Here is a 23,376-nt window from a genome sequence, read left to right as displayed (position 1 = left end):
GAGAAAGGAACTGGGGGAGTGCTGGACTCTGAAATCATGGTATTAAGGATCATCAGGACCTGATTATGAACCAGATGCAAGAGGCTTGAACAAGAGAAGCAGAAAAAGGTGGTGGTGCTGAATCAAAAAGGGAAAAGGCACAGCTGTGAAATTAAATACATGGTAATTGCTATCTAACAGATTTGGAGGTTTATATGCTTGGCAGAGTTAAACTTCAGCTTTTTAAGTACTGTAGTGGGAAGAGTAGAAATGATGGCATTTTACCTTTATTTGAGCATTCTTTCCTGCAATCTGGACATCTTTTGAATGCTTCTCCTTTGGAGAAGGAGAGAACCCCATAATGTGTACTGGGGAGAGATCAGTGAAAATAACCTTTTTCAGTACAAAACTTTGCCTGGAGAGCCCTCTCAAGGATAGTTCCTACCAAAATAAACAACCCCTCAGTAATTCAAATTGATGATAAATACTTGTTAATTTTGTGTATTATTTTATCAGGTATAATTTTTTAGTCTTTGAAGTTCTACTGAAGATTACTAAAGGGTATTTAGATTGCTTTAAATGCCTGGCAACTCTGAGGATTCTCTTAATTCTCTTTAGGCTCAATTGATAGATTCCCCATAGCTGTCACAGACTTGTCACAGGTGCTGGCCCTTCCATTTACCCAGCCTGCCTGACGTATCTGCTGTCATGGTAAAGCATAAGGCGTTTGAACAATCCTAAGAACAATTTTGCATTGCTAGTTCAAAGGGCATAATTTACTATATCTAAAATGATAAGTTTTTAAAAGCTTTGTCTTCTGATTTTTTTCATTATGATAGGTGATGTTTTTTCAGCTTATGCTGCAGGGATGAAAGCGAGATCTTAATGCAAAAGAAACAAGCAAATAGCACTGACATTTTCTCATGTAGCTCCAAAATTTGACTTTCCAATAAATCTAAAATATTGCAAGACTTTAAATACAGTTTTAATACAACTTTCCCTGTTGATTTGATGCAGTCAGATTATCAAGAAAAGAAAGAAAAGCATTGTCTGATGGAATTCACAATATATATTTGTGCTCATCAAATAAGAAACCAAATTTCCATAGAAGGTGCTAGTGTGAATTTTAACTATGTGCCTGCTGAAGTTACAATTTCTCAAGAGAGAAAAGACTGTCTCTTAAAATAGAAGTCACATTTGAATGGCTTGTCTATTGGAATTTTACCATAAGGGACAGGATACATATTATCTAATGTTAGACATACAGGATCTTCTTCAGAGTAAAGCATAACTTCAGGAATGGTATAACTCAATATCTGTACTGTTTTAATGATAGTTAAAACCAGAAGGCATAATTTAGAAAGTAAACTTGGTAGTAATAGGACTATGAAGTGTTCTTAGTCTGTTGCCTGCCTCAGTTTTTCCTCAGTAGATGGTCATAATTTAGAAGGGAGAAGTCCATGATTCCTTATTTTCTGTAAGGGTATGTTAGAGAGAAAATATAGGTGATGGAAGCAATGTTCTTTAGCTTTCAGTCCTCAGCTTTTTCCTATGTCACTTCTTAACAGCTGATTTCCATGTCTAGATTACCTCAAATATATATGGAATATATAATTAAAAATACTAAGATCCTTCCCTTTTCCTGAAGCAAGATGGGAGCAGGTGAGAAAGGAAGCCACCTTTTCCCCTACTCTTTTTTTTCCAATCATGTTGTTTCTTCTTTTGCTTGACCTTTAAAGGACTTTTAAGGTTGCAGCATTTTTGTTATGTATCTGATCTACTGGTTTTTTCCATGTCTGATTGTTCTTTAGGCATAAGGTGTGTTAATTTGTGTTTTTTCAATATGCAACAATTTTGGTCAAGTCTCTGTCTATTCCACAAAGATGTTAAAAGATATTTCAAATGGTAGAAGTGAATAAACCTATAATTACACTAACAAAGGAAGATGGAGAAATACATTTAGTGAAAATCTGTCAACAGAATAAAGAACAATTGTAGGACTGTAATTGACCTCTCGACACAACACAATACAGTAGTTTTCATAAATGCCTCTGCCTTCACCTTCCCATTACTCCAACACAGAAACTTGTCACAGGCATCAATTAGTTTGTAGTATAGATCAGTGTAGAAAGGTGATGGCCATTGGCCCTGCATCCAGTTTCACCTCACAAGAGCCTCCTTAAAAATCCTATGTTGTCTGTACTTACTAAAGAGGTCTCATGCTGCATATTCTACTTTTGAGGGGAACACTGGAGGCAATGAAAACTTGGGAAACTAGACATCTATTTGAGAAAAAAAAAAATAAATGTTTGCTTAAAAGCATGCAAATCCTGTCAGTATTGAGCACTACTGCTCTGAGTAAAGCAACTTTCTTTTATATTAGTAAATAAGTGTGTCAGTAGGGCTTAACCTCAGTGTTGCCATACACAAGAGTAGGCATATTCCTCAGAAATCTAGTTGAGGATCCTAAGTGTGCATTAAGATGTTTCTGTGCAGCACAGCAGAAATGTGAATTAGTCTCAAAGATCCCCCTCATCTGTTACAAGACCAACCCTTAGTAAGCAGAACAGCTAAGTCTTGCTCCCAGTTTGCTGGTTTTAACCTTAATAAACTTTTGGCTGCTTGAAAATGAAAAATCTCCTTTTCTTGCTTCACAGGAAGCTCAGCAGGTTTGTGATGGGGCACAGGGGACGTAGCCCACATTCTAACCTAAAACAGTACAGCACTGGGTATATTTGTGGTGCAAGATAAAAATGAGTAACACCACTGTGCTGTATGCATGCACATATAATGCAGTGTTAGACCTATGCTTGTTTTCATCAGTCACCAAGTTTTGCCTTTTGCTTACTTTAAACAGGATTATGTTTCTTATACACTGTCTTCACTTTTGTAACAAAATAACAATATAATGAAAAAGAGTATTTTCCTCATGTATTATAGGAAACTTAAATTGCTGATAGAAATGAAATCTCTGTTTACCTGATAAAGCAATCAGAAAGATCTGGTAAAAAAAATCAGTTCTTAGAAACTTACTATATCTTTGCAGAAGGAGCATCTCCAATATATTAAAGCTAAATACTTTTTAAAAGGTAAATGTTGAGTAAGTTAGTGTAAAAAGGAGGTTGCATATTACATGTCAATAGAGTCTGATCACCAAAAATTTGTTGTAGCCCTTGGATAGATATTTGGCCACACTGAAGCTAATTCTAAAAGCACTGTTGACTTCCATGAACAACTCATTCCTATCTGCAAATAACTAGCTGCCCTTAGCTAATTTATGTACTGTTGTTGTAGGGGTATTTCTTCTCCCATGACTGATTTTTACATCTACTGTTTTAAAATGATGTGCTTCATTTCTGATGTCATAGTCATGACATGTAACCTACCATCTGTATCACTGCTGAGATGTTTCTTTCCTCTGCAAAGTGTGTTAGCAATTTTGCTGTATATAGTACATGATGATGTGGTATGACATTTTTCTTCATGAGGAGGACAGGAAACTAACTCCAGAGTTATTTTATCTCTTGTCATAAGTGAAGATAAATGTCATAACACTGATCAGCCTTCATGTGTCCTGAATATGCAGTTATTTGCCATTTTCCCTTCACTTTTCTTTGGGACTGAAGTGGCTGAAATGACAGTTGCAGCAAATGAAGTGCTGAGAATGTGTGGGGAGAAAAGAAGACTCAATACTGAAAGATACTAATAACTTCTGCAGTGTTACATCATCAGAGGAATAACACTGACGTTTGCTTGTGTAATCTTCAGATATATTTATAAAGAAGGGCAATCACTGATCTGAAATTTTTTTCTTTGCTACTTGACTTTATGTATGTATGCTCATATCTGTTGTTGTTGGCTTGTGCTCTATAAGATTTGAAGGTTTTTACAGATCTTGGTACTACTAAGGAGGAAATGCTGTGGTGCAGAATTTGGATTTTTTTACTTACTTATTTATCCTTGAACAATCCTTGATGCTCAGTGAGTGTTCAGACAGTCTCCTTTTTCAGCAGCCTCAATCAAAATACCAGCACATGGTTCTATGATGGCATCTCTGTGCCAAGGGAGATTAAGGGATATAACAAGCTTTTGAGCGGGTTTCAGCATCACCAACCAGCCTGAACTAATACTGCAGCATTTCTGTTTATGTGCTGAAAGTCTGCTTTTGAGATAGTGTGTAACACTGCTACCAGGTGACTTCCAGCAAGGTGCACAAATTTTACTAAGTTTTAAACCATTACTTAAAAGAGAGTGGCTTTCCTAGAGGCTGACCACCTGCATTGCCTTAGACCTCCCTTTTTCAACCTATCTCCCATGTTTACCTAAAGCCAAACTTTTGGTTTACTTTTGCTTTATATTTTTTATAATCAAATAAATAGATCTTTTTGCTTTACTATTCCTTGTTGTCTGATTAAAAAACCATTCAGGTCTGTTAATAGTAAGCCTACAATCGACTCAAACCAAAGTGATAGGGTAGCTACATGGAGGCACAGGGAGTTTTCTTATAGATTCCACAAAAGTCTTCCCAATTCCTTTTCATATTTCCTTATCCCTAAGGGGACTGTGCCTCTGAACTCCTTGGGTACTAAGCAGATCTGGGCATGCATTGTCAGTCATGGAATTATGAAAACGTGGAGAACTGAAGAGATAAATGTAATCCAGGCATGATGTGTTTATCTGTGTCTTGACACTGCAGTTAATCAGGGGGGCGTGGCTGTTACTGGTGACCAAGTATCACATTCAGGAAATGAAATTCTGACCTGCAGGAAGTAATATGAGAAAAAGCTTAACAGAGAATCACATAATAATGCTGAATTTTCCACCGCATCTGGAGGTCACTGGAAGCTAATGGACCAAATCTGGAGTTACTGTGTGTCTTTTAAGGTGACCAGGCTACCTTGTCACAGACAAGTTGTTGCATGTTTTTTAGATTGTAAGGAAGTTAAGGTAAGTGTTTAGAGGAATGTGCAGAACTGTCTTTTGTATTATTCTGGTTGAAATGAATTTTTCCCTCTTGTGCAGGGTTAGGATTGTTTTCCACTGTAGCTTGTAGATGCCAGTGTGTGCAAGTGCATTTCTTCTGAATGGTTGGCCTGATGAGGGTGAGGAAGGATATGCAAAGCAGACTCTCTTGCCCAGGTTCCCCAAATCCAAGAGCTGTACAATCAGGAAATGCATTATAGCATCCATTGTTGCTTCAGCAGGGAAAGCGTGCTTTACATATGCAAATACTGCTCAGAAGTTTAACTTAATAATTATCAGCTGGAGCCTCTATTGATGAGCAGCTGAGGCTAATCACCAGCAACAGAATTGGAATTAACTGCTACTAGGCTTGCATTGAACATGCTTGTCTCTAGCTTGTGGTTACTGTGGCAATTGTAGAAACATAGATATATATATATGTTTTCTAAGCTTACATGTACTTATTTCTTGTACTTTCTGTCCTCTTAAAAACCACTCTAAAATGATGCATTTTAGGCTTTTCCCCTTCCTATCTCATCCACACTTCATTACTGAGCAGGAGCCAACATAGAATAGCTCCAGTCTTTTACATCCCATGCCATGAATGATAGTCACAGTAGTGTGTACAGCTGCAGTGACACATTTGGGCACATGCTTTACCTCAGAGAGCTGTAATGGCTGCCTGCTGCTGATTATGCATTCGGCTATATCAGGGTCAGTAGTCAACTTAACACAAAGCTCACACCTGAACAGGGAATACCTGGGGGTAAGAAATCCAAATGGTTAATGCAAAAAGAGATGCTGCTTCTCCATGGGAAATTTTCAGATTAACGAATCCCATTGTTTTCTCTCCCACTTGTGCTGTACACCAGGGAAATTCAGCTGGCTACAAATACTTACCCTGCAGATATCATTCATATGCTTTTTCCTAAGTGTGCTTTATTATTCACATCACACTCCTACAGGCCCTCCACAGCTTCCCTTCTAATTATTCCCTGCTTGCCCATTCCTATGAATAACCAGTGGCATTCACCCACATTCTGCCATTTAAGGCGTTTAGTAGTCCATCCTACTATGAATTGGATTTCTCATTTTCCAGGAGGTGCCACAATTTATTTAAATTCATCCAGATTGAAACTCTAAAGATTTATAATTGAGTTGCAGAAGGTTTCAGCTTCAGGGCACAGACATCCACCAGGCAGTGGTTGTTGTGGAGGTGGTAGAGGGGAATGCTTCAGGGCAGAGGCAATTGGGCTGGCTCAGACCAGCTAAAGCTGAGTTGGATGTGTTGCACTGCAGGAGGTGAGAAGCTCTGTGTGACCCTCTGGTCAGCTTAAGCCGTGGGAATGGTCACCTCTAACTGAACAGGGATTTATGTCTGTAACTGACCTAAAAGACCTCGTTTATTTGTACCCCATGCGTATACTGCTAATTGTGATGAGGTTGTTTATGACAAAAGTCACTGCTAAGGGGTAGCTGGTCACTGCTTCTGTAGAGAAGTATGTTTGCCAAAAACCTTGCAGGCAACACCTCAGGGCCTGGTAGCGTGGTCAGGGGACAGAAGGGGCATTGACCCTCTCCTCCTGTCGCAAGGTGCTCTGCAGTGTGCTTGCTGAGTGTTGTTGTAGGGGATTTCCCTGCAATATGCCTTCAGGGTCCACACATGTGAGTCTCTCTGGCTGTCACATTGGCAGTCTTGACCTGCCTGCAAAGCTTTTTGAGCAGAAAGAGACTACCCCTCTACCTTTGGGGAGATGGAGCTTCCTTTTCTGCTCTTTCTCCCCCGCTTCCCAACTGCTAAAGAAGTGGTTTGCCAAAAAAATCAACATCTTTACAGGAATGGGACTTGGAGAAAATAACAATTTGTCAAGAGCACAGATGGCTTATTTAGAATCTAATAGGTATTAAGACGTTATTTTCCCCAGGCTTTACTCCTGATATTGATAATGTGTTATCTTTGCCAAGTTCCCCTCTTGATAACATGTTATCTTTGTCAAGCCAAGTCCCTGATAAAATCTTATTTTCCCTCAGTGCTCACTCTGATAAGATATTATTTTCTTACATCTCTGCTGCCAGTGGAAAGGAGAGAAATGTTATTTTTAGTCTTTTTCTTGAAGAGGCATATATATTGCCAAGGCAATGCAAAACAGGGAAAGAAAGAATGAGAAGAACAAACAAAAAAAAGTTACTTTATTCTAGACAAGGAAATGAGCAAATATTTTAAGACTTATGGGTCCTTGTTTTGAATATGCTAATAAGCCAACATTCATAACTAGCTAATGAGCCTATATTTCTTTTGCAAAAACAAACTATTTTTAAAAAGTCACATCTGTTTCCAAGAAGGATGTTTATGTTTAGATCTTCTTTCCCTATTTCTTCCTGCATTCTGTTGCTTCATGCTTTTTCTTTACCTGATATCTTTTACTCTTTACCATCCCTATTAGAGAATCCCTATCAGAATTGCATTTGCTCAGCCAGCACATAAACAGCTCTCTGCAGTTCTGCAGCACGATGCCATCATTGACGGTACAACTGCAAAGCCTTTCTGAAACACAACCCCTTCCCCATTTTGCGTGCAGGGCAAATCCAGCAATGCAGAAAAAGTGGTTCTTGAACCCCTCCATTTAGTTAATTTAAGAGACTGGCAGTCGTGTCATGAACAAGGCAGGGGACAACTTTGTAATTTATGAAGTCAAATTTGCCCTGAGGAATTGTTTCTATCTCTACCACTGAGTTCATTACATGGTGTTCATAAAACAGTGATATTGCAAGCAGCTGCTAAGTACTTTTCCCCACATTTCCTGGATTTCCAACTTGCAGACTCCTGCATTACAGAAATTTTAAGCTTATAACTGTTGCATATGCACTGTCCTCTGAAAAACTGGAGTGCAGAAAAGGTGATTATTTGTTGAAAAACTGTATCAGACCCATCTCAGCTGTGCATCCGAAAATGGTATTTTTTGTGAGTGTTAAGGGCTCCACAACTTCTTGCTTGACTGTAAAGAGGGACTGACAGTACCACCTTTCCTTTAAAAAACTTTTAAAAAGACATCACTGATCCCTGTGCTGTGTTAAGATGGATAGTAATGAACATCATAGGCCAGTGAGGGAATAAATAAGTCTTTTTTTCATAACAGGATAGGTATGCGTGGTCACAAACAGAATGATGTGCGGAAACAACCTGCTAAATAGCTGTGATCACCATCCATCCTCTGCACACAGTGATGCTGATATTCTTTGGAAATAAAGTGGTGATCATGCAGGATCCTGTCAGCAAACCCAAGGGAATGACAGCAAAGATTGAACAGGAGACCATCATTGTCACATTTCCAAACTTGTAAATGTTTGACTTCAGTGGATGCTTGACCCTGGCTGGACACCAAGTACCCACCAAAGCTGCACTATCATTTTCCCTCTTCAGCTTCACGGGGAGAGAAAATATAGTGAAGAGCTCATGGGTCAAGACAAGAACAGAAGGAGGTCAGTCACCAATTACTGTCACAGGCAAAACAGAACTCAACTCAGGAAAATTAATTTTATTACCAATCAAATGAGAGTAGGATAATGAGAAATAAAACTCAATCTAAAAAGCCCACTTTATTTTCCACCTACTGCCCAAATTAAATTTACTCCTGATTTTCTCTCCCTTTTTCCTTGTAATGGTGCTGGAAAACAGGGGATGGGGGTTGTGGTCAGTTCATCACATGTGATCTCCTTGCTCTTCACACTCTTCCCCTACTTCAATGTGGAGTCCCTCCCATGGGAGATAGCCCTCCACAAAGTTCTTCCAAGAGAGTCCTTCCCATAGGCTGCAGTTGTTCATAAATTGCTGCAGCATGGGTCTCCCCCATGGGATACAGTCCTTCAGGAACACACTGCTCCAGGGTGACACCCTGACACGGGTGACAAATCTCACCAGCAAGCGTGCTCCAGGGTGGGCTTCCCCACAGGGTTACAGCCTCCCTTGGGCATCCACTTGCTCTGGCATATGGTCCTCCACATGGACCTGTGGACCTCCAGGTGGACCTCCATGGACTGCAGTGACACATATGCCTCACCACGGTCTTCCCACAGCTGCAGGGAAATTTAGCTCTGTATCTGGAGCACCTCCCTTCTGCACTGACCTTGGTACCTGCAAAGTTGTTCCTGACCTGTATTCTCACTCCTCTCTGGCTACAATTGCTTCTGTGTAGTAACTTCTTACCCCTTCTTTGTGGTCACCCCTTAGGCAACCACTCTTTGTGATGGGCTCAGCCTTGGCCAGCAGCAGGTTTATGTTGGAGCCATCCAGCATTGGCTCTCTAGGACATGGGGAAAGCTTCCAGGGGCTTCACACAGAGGCTGCCCCTGGAGCCCCTCTGCTGCCAAAACTGGCCAAGCAAAGTCAATGCCCTTGGCAAGTCGGATGTTCTGTGGGTGAAGGCTTTTTTGTATGATATGTTTAATTTCTGAATCCACTTCTTGTAGAGGGCTATTTTGTTTAAGGAAAGGACACTGAGAAAGTCATTTCCCTGTATATGAATAGCAGGCAATAACGTGGTTCTTTACGTAAGGCTGACCTTCAATGGAATTGAATGGTTCAGGTTTGGGTTCAATAAACCATGTCAATGTGCTCTTAAGTACCCTTAGCAGCAGTGGAATTGAACACAAATTTAATACTTAAAGAATTGCTGAAGTTCTTAAGTGCTATTAGTATTGACTGAGTCCAAGCCTGATGGTTGATTGGCAATCTCCAGTGCAAACAGCCTCTCCTAACTAATAACAGCTAACTTAACATGTGTTGTCCGTGCCAAATCTTGAGAAGGACTTAATAATGATGGGGAGAAGTTCTTCTGTTGGAGCTGAGGAAACTTGTTTGGACTGTATGAAAAGACTTGGTTGTTTACTTTTTGTGCTGTCTCTGTCAAATGAACATCAGCCTTCAGTGCACTTACTGTGACATCTTCCAGTGTTACAAGTTTCTGCCTCTGACATGTGAAAAGCAGGAGCTTTTAATTGGCTCATATCATGTTAGGATGAAGAAGTTCTGTACTTATAGACCTGAAGTAAATTGCTTGGACTATGTTTCCCTGTTAAAATGGTTGTTCAGGCAAGGTTTTCTGCTTCCAACTGAGATCACACTGCAGTGTTTCACAAAAAGTTGTTGGAGAAAAAAAATTGGTAAGTGTGAGAATAGGCACTTTGGGATGCCTTAGCACCTACTCATGGAGGCACATATCTAAAGTACCAAAGTGTCAGCAGAAAGAACTTCATTCATAGCTGCCCAGATAGCCAGGACCTACCAGAGCATCCAGCTGAGCAGCAGTGCATGGAGTACTAAGGTGTTGGGTGATTAAACCTGAGCTAGAACTCCAGAATAGAAAGGATAGTTTATCTGCTTACACCAGGCTTTTATGTCTCTGTAGCCTGACTGCAGTCTTATTTTTTTTTCCCTTAGGGTCCATGGAGTTCTCCACAATGGTCTTAATGTGGGAAAAAATAATTGTGCAATGAACTTGAAATGATTTTGAGCCCTTATCAGGGGGAGAGTAATGAGCATGGTTGCCTACTGTCCCATTTCTTTCTGCAAAATACTGGCTTTTGGTTAAAATTCTTATGCTGCTAGTCTTCAGAGTGGGCAGAGATAATGTGAATTTTCAAATGTTGACAAATGTGAAATGGAAGCATATCTTGTATCTGTAGTCAGCCTGAAGCACTGTCTCTGGGCAGTGTCTCTTACCTAAGGAGCAGCCTAGAGCTCACTGCCATTAGTTTGTTTTAAAGGCATTGCATGCTATTAGGCAGGGGATGAGTAATGGCTGAAACATATAGAAACCTCTAGACCTTGTGAAGATGCCAAAACACAAGTAGTTTGTGCCTTCTAACAAACAAAATGTAAAAAGTTTTTAAAAATCCTCCGAAAACATGCTCCATAATTTTATGGACCTCCGTTCCTAACACAATTGTAAGGATTTTCGTTCAGATCAGGGTTGTCTGGAAAATTTGGGATGCCTACTTCTGCATTTTTCTTCTCTGAATCAGAGAAAATTTTACTTTCCTACATCGACTTCTTTCTCTCTTACCCAGTTAACCCTTGGATAAGTGTTCTTTTTTGCTCTGTGCCTCTTTCCTCGGCAACTTTCCAATGCGTTTTCAGGACTATCACCTCTCCCAAGTCTGGTAACTACAAAACAAGGAACTTAGCTTTAATGCCTATCCTTTAAGTTCTGTATGTAAGAAAGAAAATGCCACCGGTTCAGTCCTTCTCCTTTCAAATTAATTATGCTGGATTGCTTTCTGATTGCTTTATTTTGTCCAGTGTCCTAGGCATTCTACTTAAGTTAGTATTAAATGAAATCTGTTACCTTAAATTCAAGTGATTTCATATATGTAGAAAGATTCAATAATCCATAGAATTCATAACTTACATATTGTCAAGTTTTCTGAATTGTTGGACCTAATGTGATAATAAGTCACCAACTACTGTCAACCATGAAATAATTATTCAGCTTTGTGTTTGGGTTTTGTTTTGTGGACAGTGGAATTTTGCAGGTCTTTGTAGGTACAGTTGCATTGGCATAAGTCTGAAGTAAAAGGCTTGACACAGAAAAAAAAGTTGAAAACTGAAACTGCTAAAGTTCAAAAATAGAGTAATAACCCCAAATGAATAATAAAAAATAATAGCTTTATTATTATTTATTACACCATTCAAAAGTACACTACTTGCTTCAGAGCACAGTAATGTTCCTTGTAGTGCTCCCTGGGACATCTTCGGACCCAAAGTCACACAGACCTCGTTATGTGTTATGTTATTTTATTTTGATTTAGATTAGATAAAAATTGCCTAGACACCAGCTCAGAGCATTCTGCCAGTTACTAAAAACTATAAAATTCAAGTGCAGTGCAATCAGTTTAACTCTTCTATCAAGCAACACACCCAATCAAATGTCAGTGGTCCCTAACATTAATCCACTTACTCCATCTTCAGGGATGAGATGAAACACACAGAACTAAATCAAATAGTATCTTGCCACCAGCTTTGCCAGCCTCAGATGTGCAATAATTATGAGTTATGCAATCTCTGAATTTATTAAAAATATTACTTTATTTCTGAGTATTAAGATCAAACTGTTTACTTTTGGTTTTATAATTTTATTTCACATGGGTCCTGGAATTGTCACATTATCATTTGCAGCAGAGGGCTGGGATGTGAAAATATACCAAGTACATGATACACCTAAGCAGTATTAGTAACAAAACATGACTTGTCCAGATGTACGAACTCTGAAGAGATCATTCCAGAAAATATCTTGGACTTAGCAACTTGTAATAAAGCATAGATAATTTCTGTAGTAAATCAGTGCATTTCAACTAGTTGTACATTTCAGATGAAGAGCCTAGCTAGTTGTTAATTCCTGAGAGGATTTCCTTACTCCTTTTACATACCAGCAGAAATATTTGCTACTGAGAGAACAGTAGTGGAGTTACTGGCATTTAAAGCCAAGGCTGCATAAACACTGGGCTGGTCTTATAGCTGCTGCAACTTCAGTCTGAGGCAGTGAGGTGATATTTTCTTTCAGTCCCTTTCTCAGACTATGCTGTTTCTTCTAAGTACTGTGTAGAAACAGTTGAACTTCTCTAATCAGTATATCTGCAATTGTTCAGATGTTCAAAATGGTATCCTTTTCTAAAAGATAAGAAAAACTTTAAAAGTTTTAATTTTGGAAAAGCAGCGTTTATGATCTATTGATTTATTTCTGTAGAATAGGTAAAGATATGTTTAATTTTTTTCCATATTTTGAAATTTTGATGAATGTTGTTCTGAGATTAGGTTCCATATCTTGCTACCTTTTCTGGTAATTATTTGAAGCTAGCAGAATTCAGCGATAAAGACAGGAAGTGATGAGGTAACATCTGTGTTGGCTGGATAGTCACCAAGTGAGGAGTTAAGATAGCTAGTGAAGTCCTTGGCTAGATTTGCAGTGTAATTGTGTATCTGATGATAACACAGGTTGGTTGTTCTGCGGGTGAGAAAAGATGCTGTTTTTCTTTTTATCTGAGAGTGTCTACACAATACACTCTTGCTGTCCAGTAATGGGGATGCAATAGAATCACAACCAAATGAGTCTTAGTTTCCTCAACTTGGATATCAGCAGCTGAGAAATAACACGACTTCAGTTCCAGGCCCTCCAAGCTTGCTGGAGAAAGATAACTCAGTATTCTGTTGTGTGTCTGATTGTAGCATGGCTTTGTCCTTTATGTTGACATTTCTCTGTTGCTGCACCCATTGTTTGCAGGCTTTTCAAATATCTTATTAAATTTTGAATAACTGTTTGCTGGAGCATTCAAGTTTCAAAGTGTCAGTGGCCAAACTCCAGAATTTGTCTTGAGATGTTTTTCAGTCTCAGATTTATCCATAACCTTTGCTAATGATAAATTAATAAATTACAATATTTTTGTAGAAGATAGCCCACAAGAAATGCAAGATATTCTATTCAAATGATGATAAAAATCAAGATAATGATTTACATATAGGAAGTGTGTATACCTGTATAACTCAACAATGTGAATTAGAATTGAGGATTTGATTTCCATACCAGTGTTTTTCATGAAGTCCGTTTAGAGGACAGCTCATCATTCATGTTAATGTGAAACAATGAAAAAGAACAAGCAATGAACAGGTCTTTATAGCAGGGAGATAGTTTTGAGTCGGTAGGTGAAAAATGTACTTTTTAGGGAGAACTTCAAAACAATAACTGCATGGTTTCCATTTTATACACCACTCAGGCTATTACTTGTTTGATAAAACCAATGGGACTGTCTGCGCTGGAAAAATCATTAAATAGGAAACATGTCCCTGTACTTGGCACTGATGAGGTCACACCTTGAATCCTGCTTTCAGTTCTGGATATTGAGGTGCTGGAACATATCCAGAGAAGAGCTGTGTGGCGCTGGGGAAGGGTCTGGAGCACAGGTTACATGAGGAGAAACTGAGGGAGCTGGAGGGGCTTACCCTGGAGAAATGGAGGCTCAGGGGAGACCTTATTGCTCTCTAAAACTGCCTTAAACGAGAGTGTAGCCAGGTGAGGGTTGTCCTCTTCTTACAGGCAACAAGTGACAAGATGAGATGAAATGACTTCAAGTTGTGCCACAGGAGATTTTGTTGAATATTAGGAAAAAATGACCTAATGGCAAAGGTGGTCAGGGATTGGAATAGGCTGTTCAGGCAAATGGTCAAAGTACAATCCCTGGAAGTGCTCAAAAAACGTGGATGTGGGTATGGACGTGGTTTAATGGTGAACATGTTGGTGCTGGATTAACAGTTGTACTCAATGATCTTAGAGGTTTTTTCAACCTTACAGTTCTATAATTTTGTGATTTAATACATGCAAGTAGAAAGTTACATCAGAGAAATATTTTAGTATAAGATACTCACATATCATCACTGTAAAGGAATTTCTTGCTAATTATGACACTGTGGATAACTCTCACTGTCTTTTGCTTTGCTTCAATTTGATTTTCATTAAACATTTTTGAGACACTTTACTTGAAGATGTTGAATTGAACCTTTTTACTTTTTTTGAAAATTCCACAGAGTCTTTTTAAGCCAGAATACTTTCCAGAATTTGGCCCACATGTGTATTGAACATTTCTGCCCTGAACCTCTTATTTTTCTGCAAGCACATAATACTATGTTGCTGAATAAAACCCATCTGTTCCGCACATGTGAATCAGCTGGGGCTACTGTTTGGCACAAAATGGTCGCCAAAATGCTGTCATTTGGCTGTAGAGGAAGTGGGAATAGCAAAATTATTTCATCTTGCATACATTTCTAAAATATATTTAACTGTATATTAATTGCCTTTGAATTAAATCCTAATGTTCTTGACTGTCTTCCCAGACTAGAGACTGGCAGGCAGCCCTATGAGAACAAAGAAACACATGCTTGTCTTTTGGTGTAGTTTGAAAATTAGTAGGACCTGTAGCTCGTAGAATTCAGCATTTGTTCAAGTTTACCGTGCACTTAAGCGTGGCTTGGGAGTGCCAAGCCTGCATAAAACATGGCTGTATGTGAAGCGCATCTCTGCCTCGCAACACCAACATTAAAGGAAGATGCAGCTGGTGTGTTCTGACAGAAGTGCTCTGTTTGCTTGTGGTGCAGATGGGAAGCCGGTGTCGCTGTCCCCGCTGGAGTCGCAGCCGCACAGCCCTCGGTACACGGCGTCGAGCCAGCGGGAGCGCGAGAGCCTGGAGGTGCGCGTGCGGGAGGTGGAGGAGGAGAACCGCGCGCTGCGCAAGCAGCTCAGCCTGGCCCAGGCCCGGGGCCCCGCGCACCACCGCGCCAACCACTCCAAAACCTACTCCATGGAGGAGGGCACGGGCGACAGCGAGAGCCTGCGGGCTGGCATCGTGGCGGGGAACAGCTCCGAGTGCGGCCAGCAGCCCGTGGTGGAGAAGTGTGAGGTAAATATGCCAAAGGAACGTGCCAGAAACAAATCTTGGTAGATGTGGTCCTTTAAGGACTTTGCAGATCCCTGTTTGCTTCCTCTGAAATCTTTTCCTCCAAAACCAGCATCTTAAAGGTCTGCTGCATGCAACTTTTCTGATAGTTTTTTGCTATTCTTTTTAAAAAAGCCTTTAACACATTTGTCATCGGAATATCTTCTGAGTTATTATTTCATCACAGCTTTTTGTCTTTTTCATTCGTATGTCCCCAAACCTGATATAAAAATCAAAGCCTTGCTTCTGGCTGACTTCACTACAGCTCTGCAGATAAAGACCTGTGGTGAACTGACCCCATGTATTTCAAATAATAATGACTCCAGAGTGCTTAGAAAAGCCTTATTTCTTTGTTTCTGAGTCTATATTGAAACAGTTCAGGGTTCATAATTAATTAAATCATGGTTCATGGAGCCAGCCTGTGCTTTTGACTCACTTTGAGGAGTGTGTCTGGATGTTGCTGTGGGAGCAGGTGCTTTGTGTGAGCCGTGCACTAGCAGTGTGCTTGGCTGCAGGAACAGGCAGTCTGCTTCTGAGGCCATTTTGGTGTGGTTGGTTTGGTTTGGTTTTCCCCATTTTTGTCAGTACTTCTGTGGATGTCATCCAGATACTTTGTTGTGAGATGTCTGAATGATGACAGGTCCAAATATGAGTAGATCCAAAGCAGAAAGTCTCACTTAAAGGCCTTGTGCCAATCTCAGCTGATAAAGTTATCAAAAATAATTTCCTCCATTTATTTCTACAAAGAGGGTAATACCATGTCACCTTCTATCTTGCTTGCTGCCACTTGGAAGATAAAAGTTGAAAGAAAATTAGTACAAGAGGAAAAAGAAATCCTGACTATCTCTTAATATAAATTCTATTCAATGAGAAAATATCAAATACAGTTTGAAAATGAACTGCTGCTTTCCAGTTGGATATCTTTGTCCAACAGTGTAGAAAAAAGGAATCAATGTTATTGTAAGGAGAGGGAAGAGGAAGTTTTTGTTTTCATTTTCCCTCCTCCAGATAATGAGGGCCTGATATTCCTCAGCGTGAGATTTTTGGCATTTCTTTTAACCAGGCCATCAATCAGCAAACCTCACTTTTCCCTTATTATTATATTAAGGAGTGATGAGCTGAATCTCAGTTCTTGGTTGTTCAATGTACCAACCAATCTAACACACAAAAATAGTAGCTTAAAGTAGGGATAGTTTAAGTGGCCTTACAGTTTGTAATGTGTTTTGCCAATGAGTTTGCTTGCTCAGTGGGGTTTAGCACTCTGCTGGAGGCAATGCTTATATAAAATACAAAATCTCACATTATTTGCCATCCCCCTATTTCACTGCATGCTATTTTGATCTCAACTTCTTACTCTTCTCTTAAGGAATTCAATCAGTAACTCAGTTACAGCAATGGAAGTGAAAATGAAACTTCCCTATTACCAGATTTGCCAAGAGTCTCATCATTTATCCTGTTAGTGTAGATTCTCATCCTGTGTTTGTATGAGGGGCATCTTGATGCCTTTCATTCTCTGGTTCTTTTCTGTGTTTCAGATGTGTAAACAAAGGTTTTTTTAGCTTCGGACCCTGGAATATATCACAGCAGGAGTTGACAAATTGGGTAGTGAGAAACAAGGGTTCTTAGGAAGAAGACTCTTGCTCTGGTGGAGACTAAGAGTGCCAGGAATGGGTTGTTCATTTCAGTGACTCTGTTCTTAGAGATTTACTGGCGATAAGATTTCACAATCTAATTTGGGAAGGTCTTTAGTGGTGATTAAAACATTTGAAAATGCGGTTACAATGAATGAACATTAAATCTCTGATAAAGCATCATCTATGTGATGTTAATTGTGATCTATATCAAATAGCTGTGGGTTTGTTGCATTCCAGCCACAGCTTTCTACTCTTGCATCACAGGAGAGCTCTTCTGATACTTTAAAATGGACCAGCATTATACTGCAAGAAAAAGATCAGACACCCAGACAAGGGGCTTCTCCCTTGAGTGAGCAGATGCCCATCATGCCTTCCTAGGAGCAGACCATTTGAACACAAGCCTTGGAAATATAAGTAAGCATAGTCCTTACACAGATGTCAGCACTAACAACAGGCTTCAGAAGGAGAGCATAATGCCAGTGAAAGTTAACAAAATTGTATGCTTTTCAGTGTATGCTTACAGTGTTATCCCAGTATCTTTCCAGCTTGTACCTCTCTAAACTGAGCATTACTTGAATTAAGTGTGTATTTATAAATATTTTTGAAAGATATTATATATTTGGAAATTGATAGTTAGCAGTATAGCATTTAGTGGCTTAGCAAGATACTTAACATTTGAAGCATTTTTAGAGGCATATTTGTATTGTCCCTGTTCTCAACAGTGTTGTTCAGTAGGGTTGTGTAGTGCTCCACAGCCATCAAGAACAGATCCTCACCAACATCAGCAGTGTAACACATGTAAAGCAGATATTATCTGCCACTGGGGAAAAAAAACCCTGGAAACAAATGCAAGTATTTTGTAACATACTTGTAATATCTCTTAATCACATTCAACAATTATTTATGAAGGATTAAATATCTACAGTGGAAAGCCTACTGGAAAATTGCTGAGGTATGAAATGTCTTACCAAAGACATTTTTAACTATAAGGACTAATACAGGTTTTTAAAACTCATTATTTCATCATTCCAAAAAGTAGCCCAAGGAGGAAAAATTGTTATGCATGCTCATCTAGGCACTGTATACTCCTCATCAGTATGGATCTGGGGCCCAGTGTAGAAGAACTGGGTTTTGGATATTTTCTTCCCATTAATAATATGCCAGAACATGAAATACTGCATTTAGAGACAGGCTTTTCCTGGTGTGTAGTGGCTGAGGTAAGAGTTTTGAGCTACGTTAGCATACACCTTGGTATGACTTAAACTCCCTTTCCTAAAGAAGCTTAGCTTCCTTAAGTACCTTGAAGCACCTACACCTGAGTGCTTCCTAAACTGTTTACAATTAAAAATAGTTCAGTTGGTGTCCCTGATCCTCAGCCTGTAGGGAGAATGTTGTGATGAGCTTCCACAGTGTTTTGATTACCTCTTCATATTTCTGTGTATAAACAGAGGAAGAATTCATTGACTCTGTATCGTCAGGCATGTCGTCATTTCATTTGTTGCGGCAGCGAGTTACATTTTGCAAAAGCATCTCCAGTGAATAACCTGAATCCAAACTCCTGCAGCAAATGGTGAACACATCCATCACTCACTTTGAAGAGAGCATTGTAGGAAGATGGACACTTTGGATGCTCCGTTTGGTCCTGCAGTGATTTCGGAATATCCAGGCTAGAGTGTGACTAATGTTATCCAAAACTATCATGGAATGCCAACGGTAAAGGGGAAGTGTAGCATGCAGAGCCTTGTGTGAGAAGTTTAGTGGAGCATGTTGAGCCAAACAGGCAGGCTGACACTTATAGTGGAAGTTGGAGCATTCTTTGGTCATGTGGCTTTAGTCCTTGGTGTTAGCTGCAGTCATAGGGTCTGGAGGTTGTGTGAATCACAGTGGCCAGTTCTGGTGGGCTGGGGGATACACTCTTCCAGCTATCTGCAGATAGATAAAAGGAGTTTGGGAGAAATGTCAATTTTCAAAATCTGAGAGGTGATGCTTACAGTAGTATGCTCAGGAGGGTGCAAGTTCTTTCAAGTGCTTATTCCAGCCATATCTTGTCAGAATCTGGGTACAGCCAGCTGCTCTCAATCCAAACATGCATTTGGAACAAGAGTGGAGAAAACTGCAAATAATGTTTTTCCACTTGGGATGCAAACATCTGCAGGCAGTTCAGTCTGATAACTTCATTTGGCTTATCTGTTTTTCCACTGACTTAGTTTAACAGTTAAACAACGAGAGAAAGGAAAGTTGTTAAGGGAAAGGAGAGGAATAGACTAAGCCTTGAAGCATGCTGCAGGAAAAAACTTGGAAAGAAAAGGTCTTGATTTCTGTTCTCTTTGAGGATTATTGCTCTGTTGTTTAACTGATTGCAGGCAGGAATAGAGGTAATATGTAACATCAAACACCACAGAGAGGCTGAGCAGAAGGTACATGGATGCCTATGTCTCTGAGCTGGAAGAGAGCATTCAGAAGCATAGTAAGTGCTGCTCTCACTGTGTCCTGGCTGAAGCAGCATCCAAGGCACCAGCAGCTACTAGAAGACAGCAAGGAATGCATGCTTTCAATTCTGAAACAAACTGATTTAGTAAAAGGAGAACAGATGTGGGCAAGAACTTGACAGAATAAACTCTGATTTAGGGGGACGTTGAAAGGTAGAGACAGTGGCTTTGAGGAGAGCTTTTCTGGCAAGTGTAAGTGGTATAAAACAATGCTGACAGTATATGACAGTGCTATTCTGTGGAAACCCCTAAAGTGTTTGTTTCTGGTCTAGTGCCTTCAGGTGAAATGTTTAAAGCAGGGGTGAAACTGTTCTCAGTTAATTTGATTTTAATTGGCACTGAGGAGAAGGATTTTAGGTCTTCCAGAAGCCTGGGAGGGGGACCAGGTGACAATGAGAGAGGAGGCCATTCATGTAGGATCAGGAATCAGTGCACCCACAGCAACCCATGCCAATGAGTACCTTACAGACTCCTGCTGTAATAAAAGTCATTAATAAGCAGTCTCTGTTCTCCCCTCTTATCACAAGAGAGAAACATAATCAATTTTTGCCAAGTGTTGAGCATGCTCGGCTCCCATTGACTTTAACATAAATTTAAAGTGCTAATACCTCACAGAGCTGCTGCCAAAATGTACTACAGTATCTTTTCTTTCTCACACCTCTCTGGACAGACAGTTGTCTTATTAATTCAAGTCCTCTTAAAACATCAGATCTTAAATATGCCTGAGCTTGTGAAGCACAGCAGGGCTGGAGGGAGCTGTGCTGTTCATGTAGATGTTCCACAGCCACTTGGCACTTGTATGATAAAAATTGTGCCTTGTACCAGGGGATCTTAATGGATGGGGCTATGGGCTCTTCAGATATGCCCAACACATGGCACTTCTTGTGTAAATGTGCTTCTGTTACAAGCCAGGCTTTGGGAATCTGTGGCTATGTGAGGAGACAGAATTCCTCATTTGTTCTCAGCATAGTGGGCATTCTGTAGAAAATGAGAGCTGTGTGTGTGAGAAACCAGCTAACCAAGCTTCAAATGGAAGCCAAATGAGGCTTCCCTGCAGTTTCACAGCTGTGTCCCCAATGGCAGCTTTGTGCTGACAGCATGGTGAACTCTGCTTCATTTCTGTGACCACTAAGAAACAGAAGATCACAGAACCTAGAGTCAAAACTTGATAGGATTAATTTATATTTTTTTGTCCCTAGGGAGCAGAAATGGCTACTTTTTAAAAGCGGAGCAGAGTAACGTGATAGCATTTTTCAGATTAGTACTTACTGCTAAATAATGACTCGTAGCGCCTTTTCAATTTTCCCTTTCCTCCTGAAGAGATGAGGAAACTTCTGCCTCATGTTAAAAGGGAGGTAAAAAGGCACAGAATAAGTGATAATTTACCAGTGTTATGAGGTGGAGAGAATGTGTTTGTGGGGGTTGTGTTTAACTTCGCATTAATGCTGCCAGAACTGCCCATGCTGGTAGTCACAGGCAGGGAGGTGGCCTCTTGGCATCACAGCCTGTGTCCCATCGCATCGCTGGCATGCATCCAGCCCTGGCAAGCCAGTAGTCACAGTCATGTTCATCCATGAGAGCTTGCTCACCCTCTCCATAGGGGCAGTGCATAAGACAGAAATAATTCAAAATTTCTGAGATCATATCTGCTTCTAATTATCAGACACAATTTTAAACTTTAGTTCAGAAGATTAAAAATATCTGTATGTTTGTACACTCAGGATTTTGTGTGCTACTTTCTTGGGGAGGGTGTGTGTACATACATGTACACGTATGTCTTAGCTAATAAATGCAATTCTACTCAATCATCTGATGTAATGTAGTGGTAGTAATGACTTTGGAATGATGATGGTGCTATAACTCAATTAAGATGTTTTTAGCAAACTGCCTCAAGTGGGTTGCAAACAGCTGCAAAACACCCACTCAAATCCCTAACAATTGCAGCACTAAACAACAGCAGTGTCATGTGTGTGCTCTCCTTAACAAGTGACGAGCACAGGAGCAGGCTTTAATTTTGTTCTTTTTGTTGCTTTTCTCCCACAGACTATCCATGTTGCCATTGTTTGTGCAGGGTACAATGCCAGTCGGGATGTTGTCACACTCGTCAAGTCTGTCTTATTTCACAGGTAAAGGAAGTTTTCTTTTCCTGTATATTGTATATCTGATTATTACTAAGTGAGCTTTTTGTAGGTTTACTATGTTACTTCAGAAGAAGGTCAGATTCCCTTCCCTGGTTCCTTTCTCTTTTTATGGAATGAAACATTTAATTCATGATCATCTCAAATAAATTTCACCTGTGTGAAGATTTTCTACAGTGAATAAGAGGGATCAGAGATCCACCTGCTACTCCTGTTGCATTGTGAGAATAGGGACAGTGTCTATCTTCACAGTAAAGTATCTACACGCTCCTGAATGCTGTAAAATAGTGGTAATGGTAATAACAGTGTTGTATTCATTTAGCCTATTTCTGGTATCAGTTTATGGCACAGGTATAGATGATAAATTCACACTGGTTGCTTGACTGTCCCAGATTCCAATTTTGACATTTGTTTTTGAAGTAAACCTGCTGTTACAGTCAGTATATACACTATTTCATTAAATTCAGGTGCTTTTTCCTGGCTTTGGAATTGCTGCTGACAGTCCCTCAGAAGGTTTTGCAACCTGGTTTTAGCACAGTTAGCTCCCAAAGTTGAGAGGCATAAATCTACAATGAAAATAAAATAACCAATTCCCTTAATAGACAGCAACTCCAGAAAAAGAGAATTCACATTAAATTCTGTGTGGGTGTCTGTGTGTATTCATTGTCCAGTTTAGAAATTCTCTCGGAAATGCTTTCCAATGATGTTGCCAAAGGTGGATTAAAATTAGGGAAGTGATCAGACTGTTTGATTCAAACAGGATAAATAGACTAGTAAAATATGCTTACAGTACAAACAACTTACTAAGGGAGGTAGTTTCAATATGCTGCTTTTTTTTGAAAGAAAATTTTGTGCAAGAGTGAATTACTTTTGTTCGTGTCATGTGGTAATATCTTCTTGTGTCTAGCATGAGTGGGGCATTCCAGTCCCACACTTTGCTCCTTATGTTTGCCTCCAGTCTCCTGCTGGAAGCCTTAGCAGTCACTCCCTGACAGTGGTTTTAGTACACCATTTTATCATTTTTGGTAAGTTTCCTAAAATAATAGAAATGCTCCCCTTGTCCAGTATGAAAAAAGACTCCATAAGTATTGTTTAATCAAAATAGGAGAGCAGCTTCCATTATCAACACGCAGTCTTTGCAAGTCTTTTGAGAAGTAGCATGTTCATGTTAGATGGGGGTAGGACCAGAAGAACAATGCTAAAACACATAACAAAAGCAAAAATACAATAAACATCCATGTCATTCTCTTTGGGGGATTTTATTGAACGTTAAAATTCTGGTAAATGGTGAAACTATATCTATTTCCAATTAGAAGTTTGAATTGTTCAATGTAAACTGGATTTATATTGCAAGGATGCGGAGAGGTTTTGTATTTTTTTTTTGTTGTTTCTAAGGGATTTAATGGAAAACCATATTTTTGTGGTGACACAAGTTATCCTAGTGGTAAGCTTCTCCCTGTTCGTCTGTCCTAGTATTTGCATCCATTTTGAGAAGGCTTTAATCTCTCTGTTTCCAAATGTTCTGTAAATAATAGGCATCTCACAGCTCAAAGGTTTAAACAACCTCTCTCTGTTCTTTAAAGGAAATGTCCCTGTTTTACTTAAGGCCCTCCTCTGAGCAATTAGCAAATTTATAAACAATACTGCCATGTAATTAAATTATTAAACAATAACAAATTAAAATGTTAAAACATA

At 39.6% G+C, this 23,376-nt stretch overlaps 1 protein-coding gene across 5 annotated transcripts in view; it reads left to right on the top strand.

Moving 5' to 3' along the window:
• LARGE1 (LARGE xylosyl- and glucuronyltransferase 1) overlaps positions 1-23,376 on the top strand; it is a 278,856-nt gene that overhangs the window by 117,157 nt on the left and 138,323 nt on the right. For all 5 annotated transcript variants that reach the window (XR_004061190.1, XM_030960519.1, XM_030960517.1 and 2 more), the window contains 2 exons: positions 15,083-15,384; positions 21,587-21,669. Coding sequence is in view for 4 of the 5 variants with exons in the window: in XM_030960519.1 (XP_030816379.1) it covers positions 15,083-15,384; positions 21,587-21,669 (385 nt within the window). In the remaining variant the exon portion in view is untranslated. The remainder of the gene's footprint in view (positions 1-15,082; positions 15,385-21,586; positions 21,670-23,376) is intronic.

The sequence above is a fragment of the Camarhynchus parvulus genome, chromosome 1A, assembly GCF_901933205.1.
Source record: "Camarhynchus parvulus chromosome 1A, STF_HiC, whole genome shotgun sequence".
Taxonomy (NCBI): Eukaryota; Metazoa; Chordata; class Aves; order Passeriformes; family Thraupidae; genus Camarhynchus; species Camarhynchus parvulus.
Note: the sequence above shows the minus strand (reverse complement) of the source record. Positions and strands in the feature narration are given on the sequence as shown.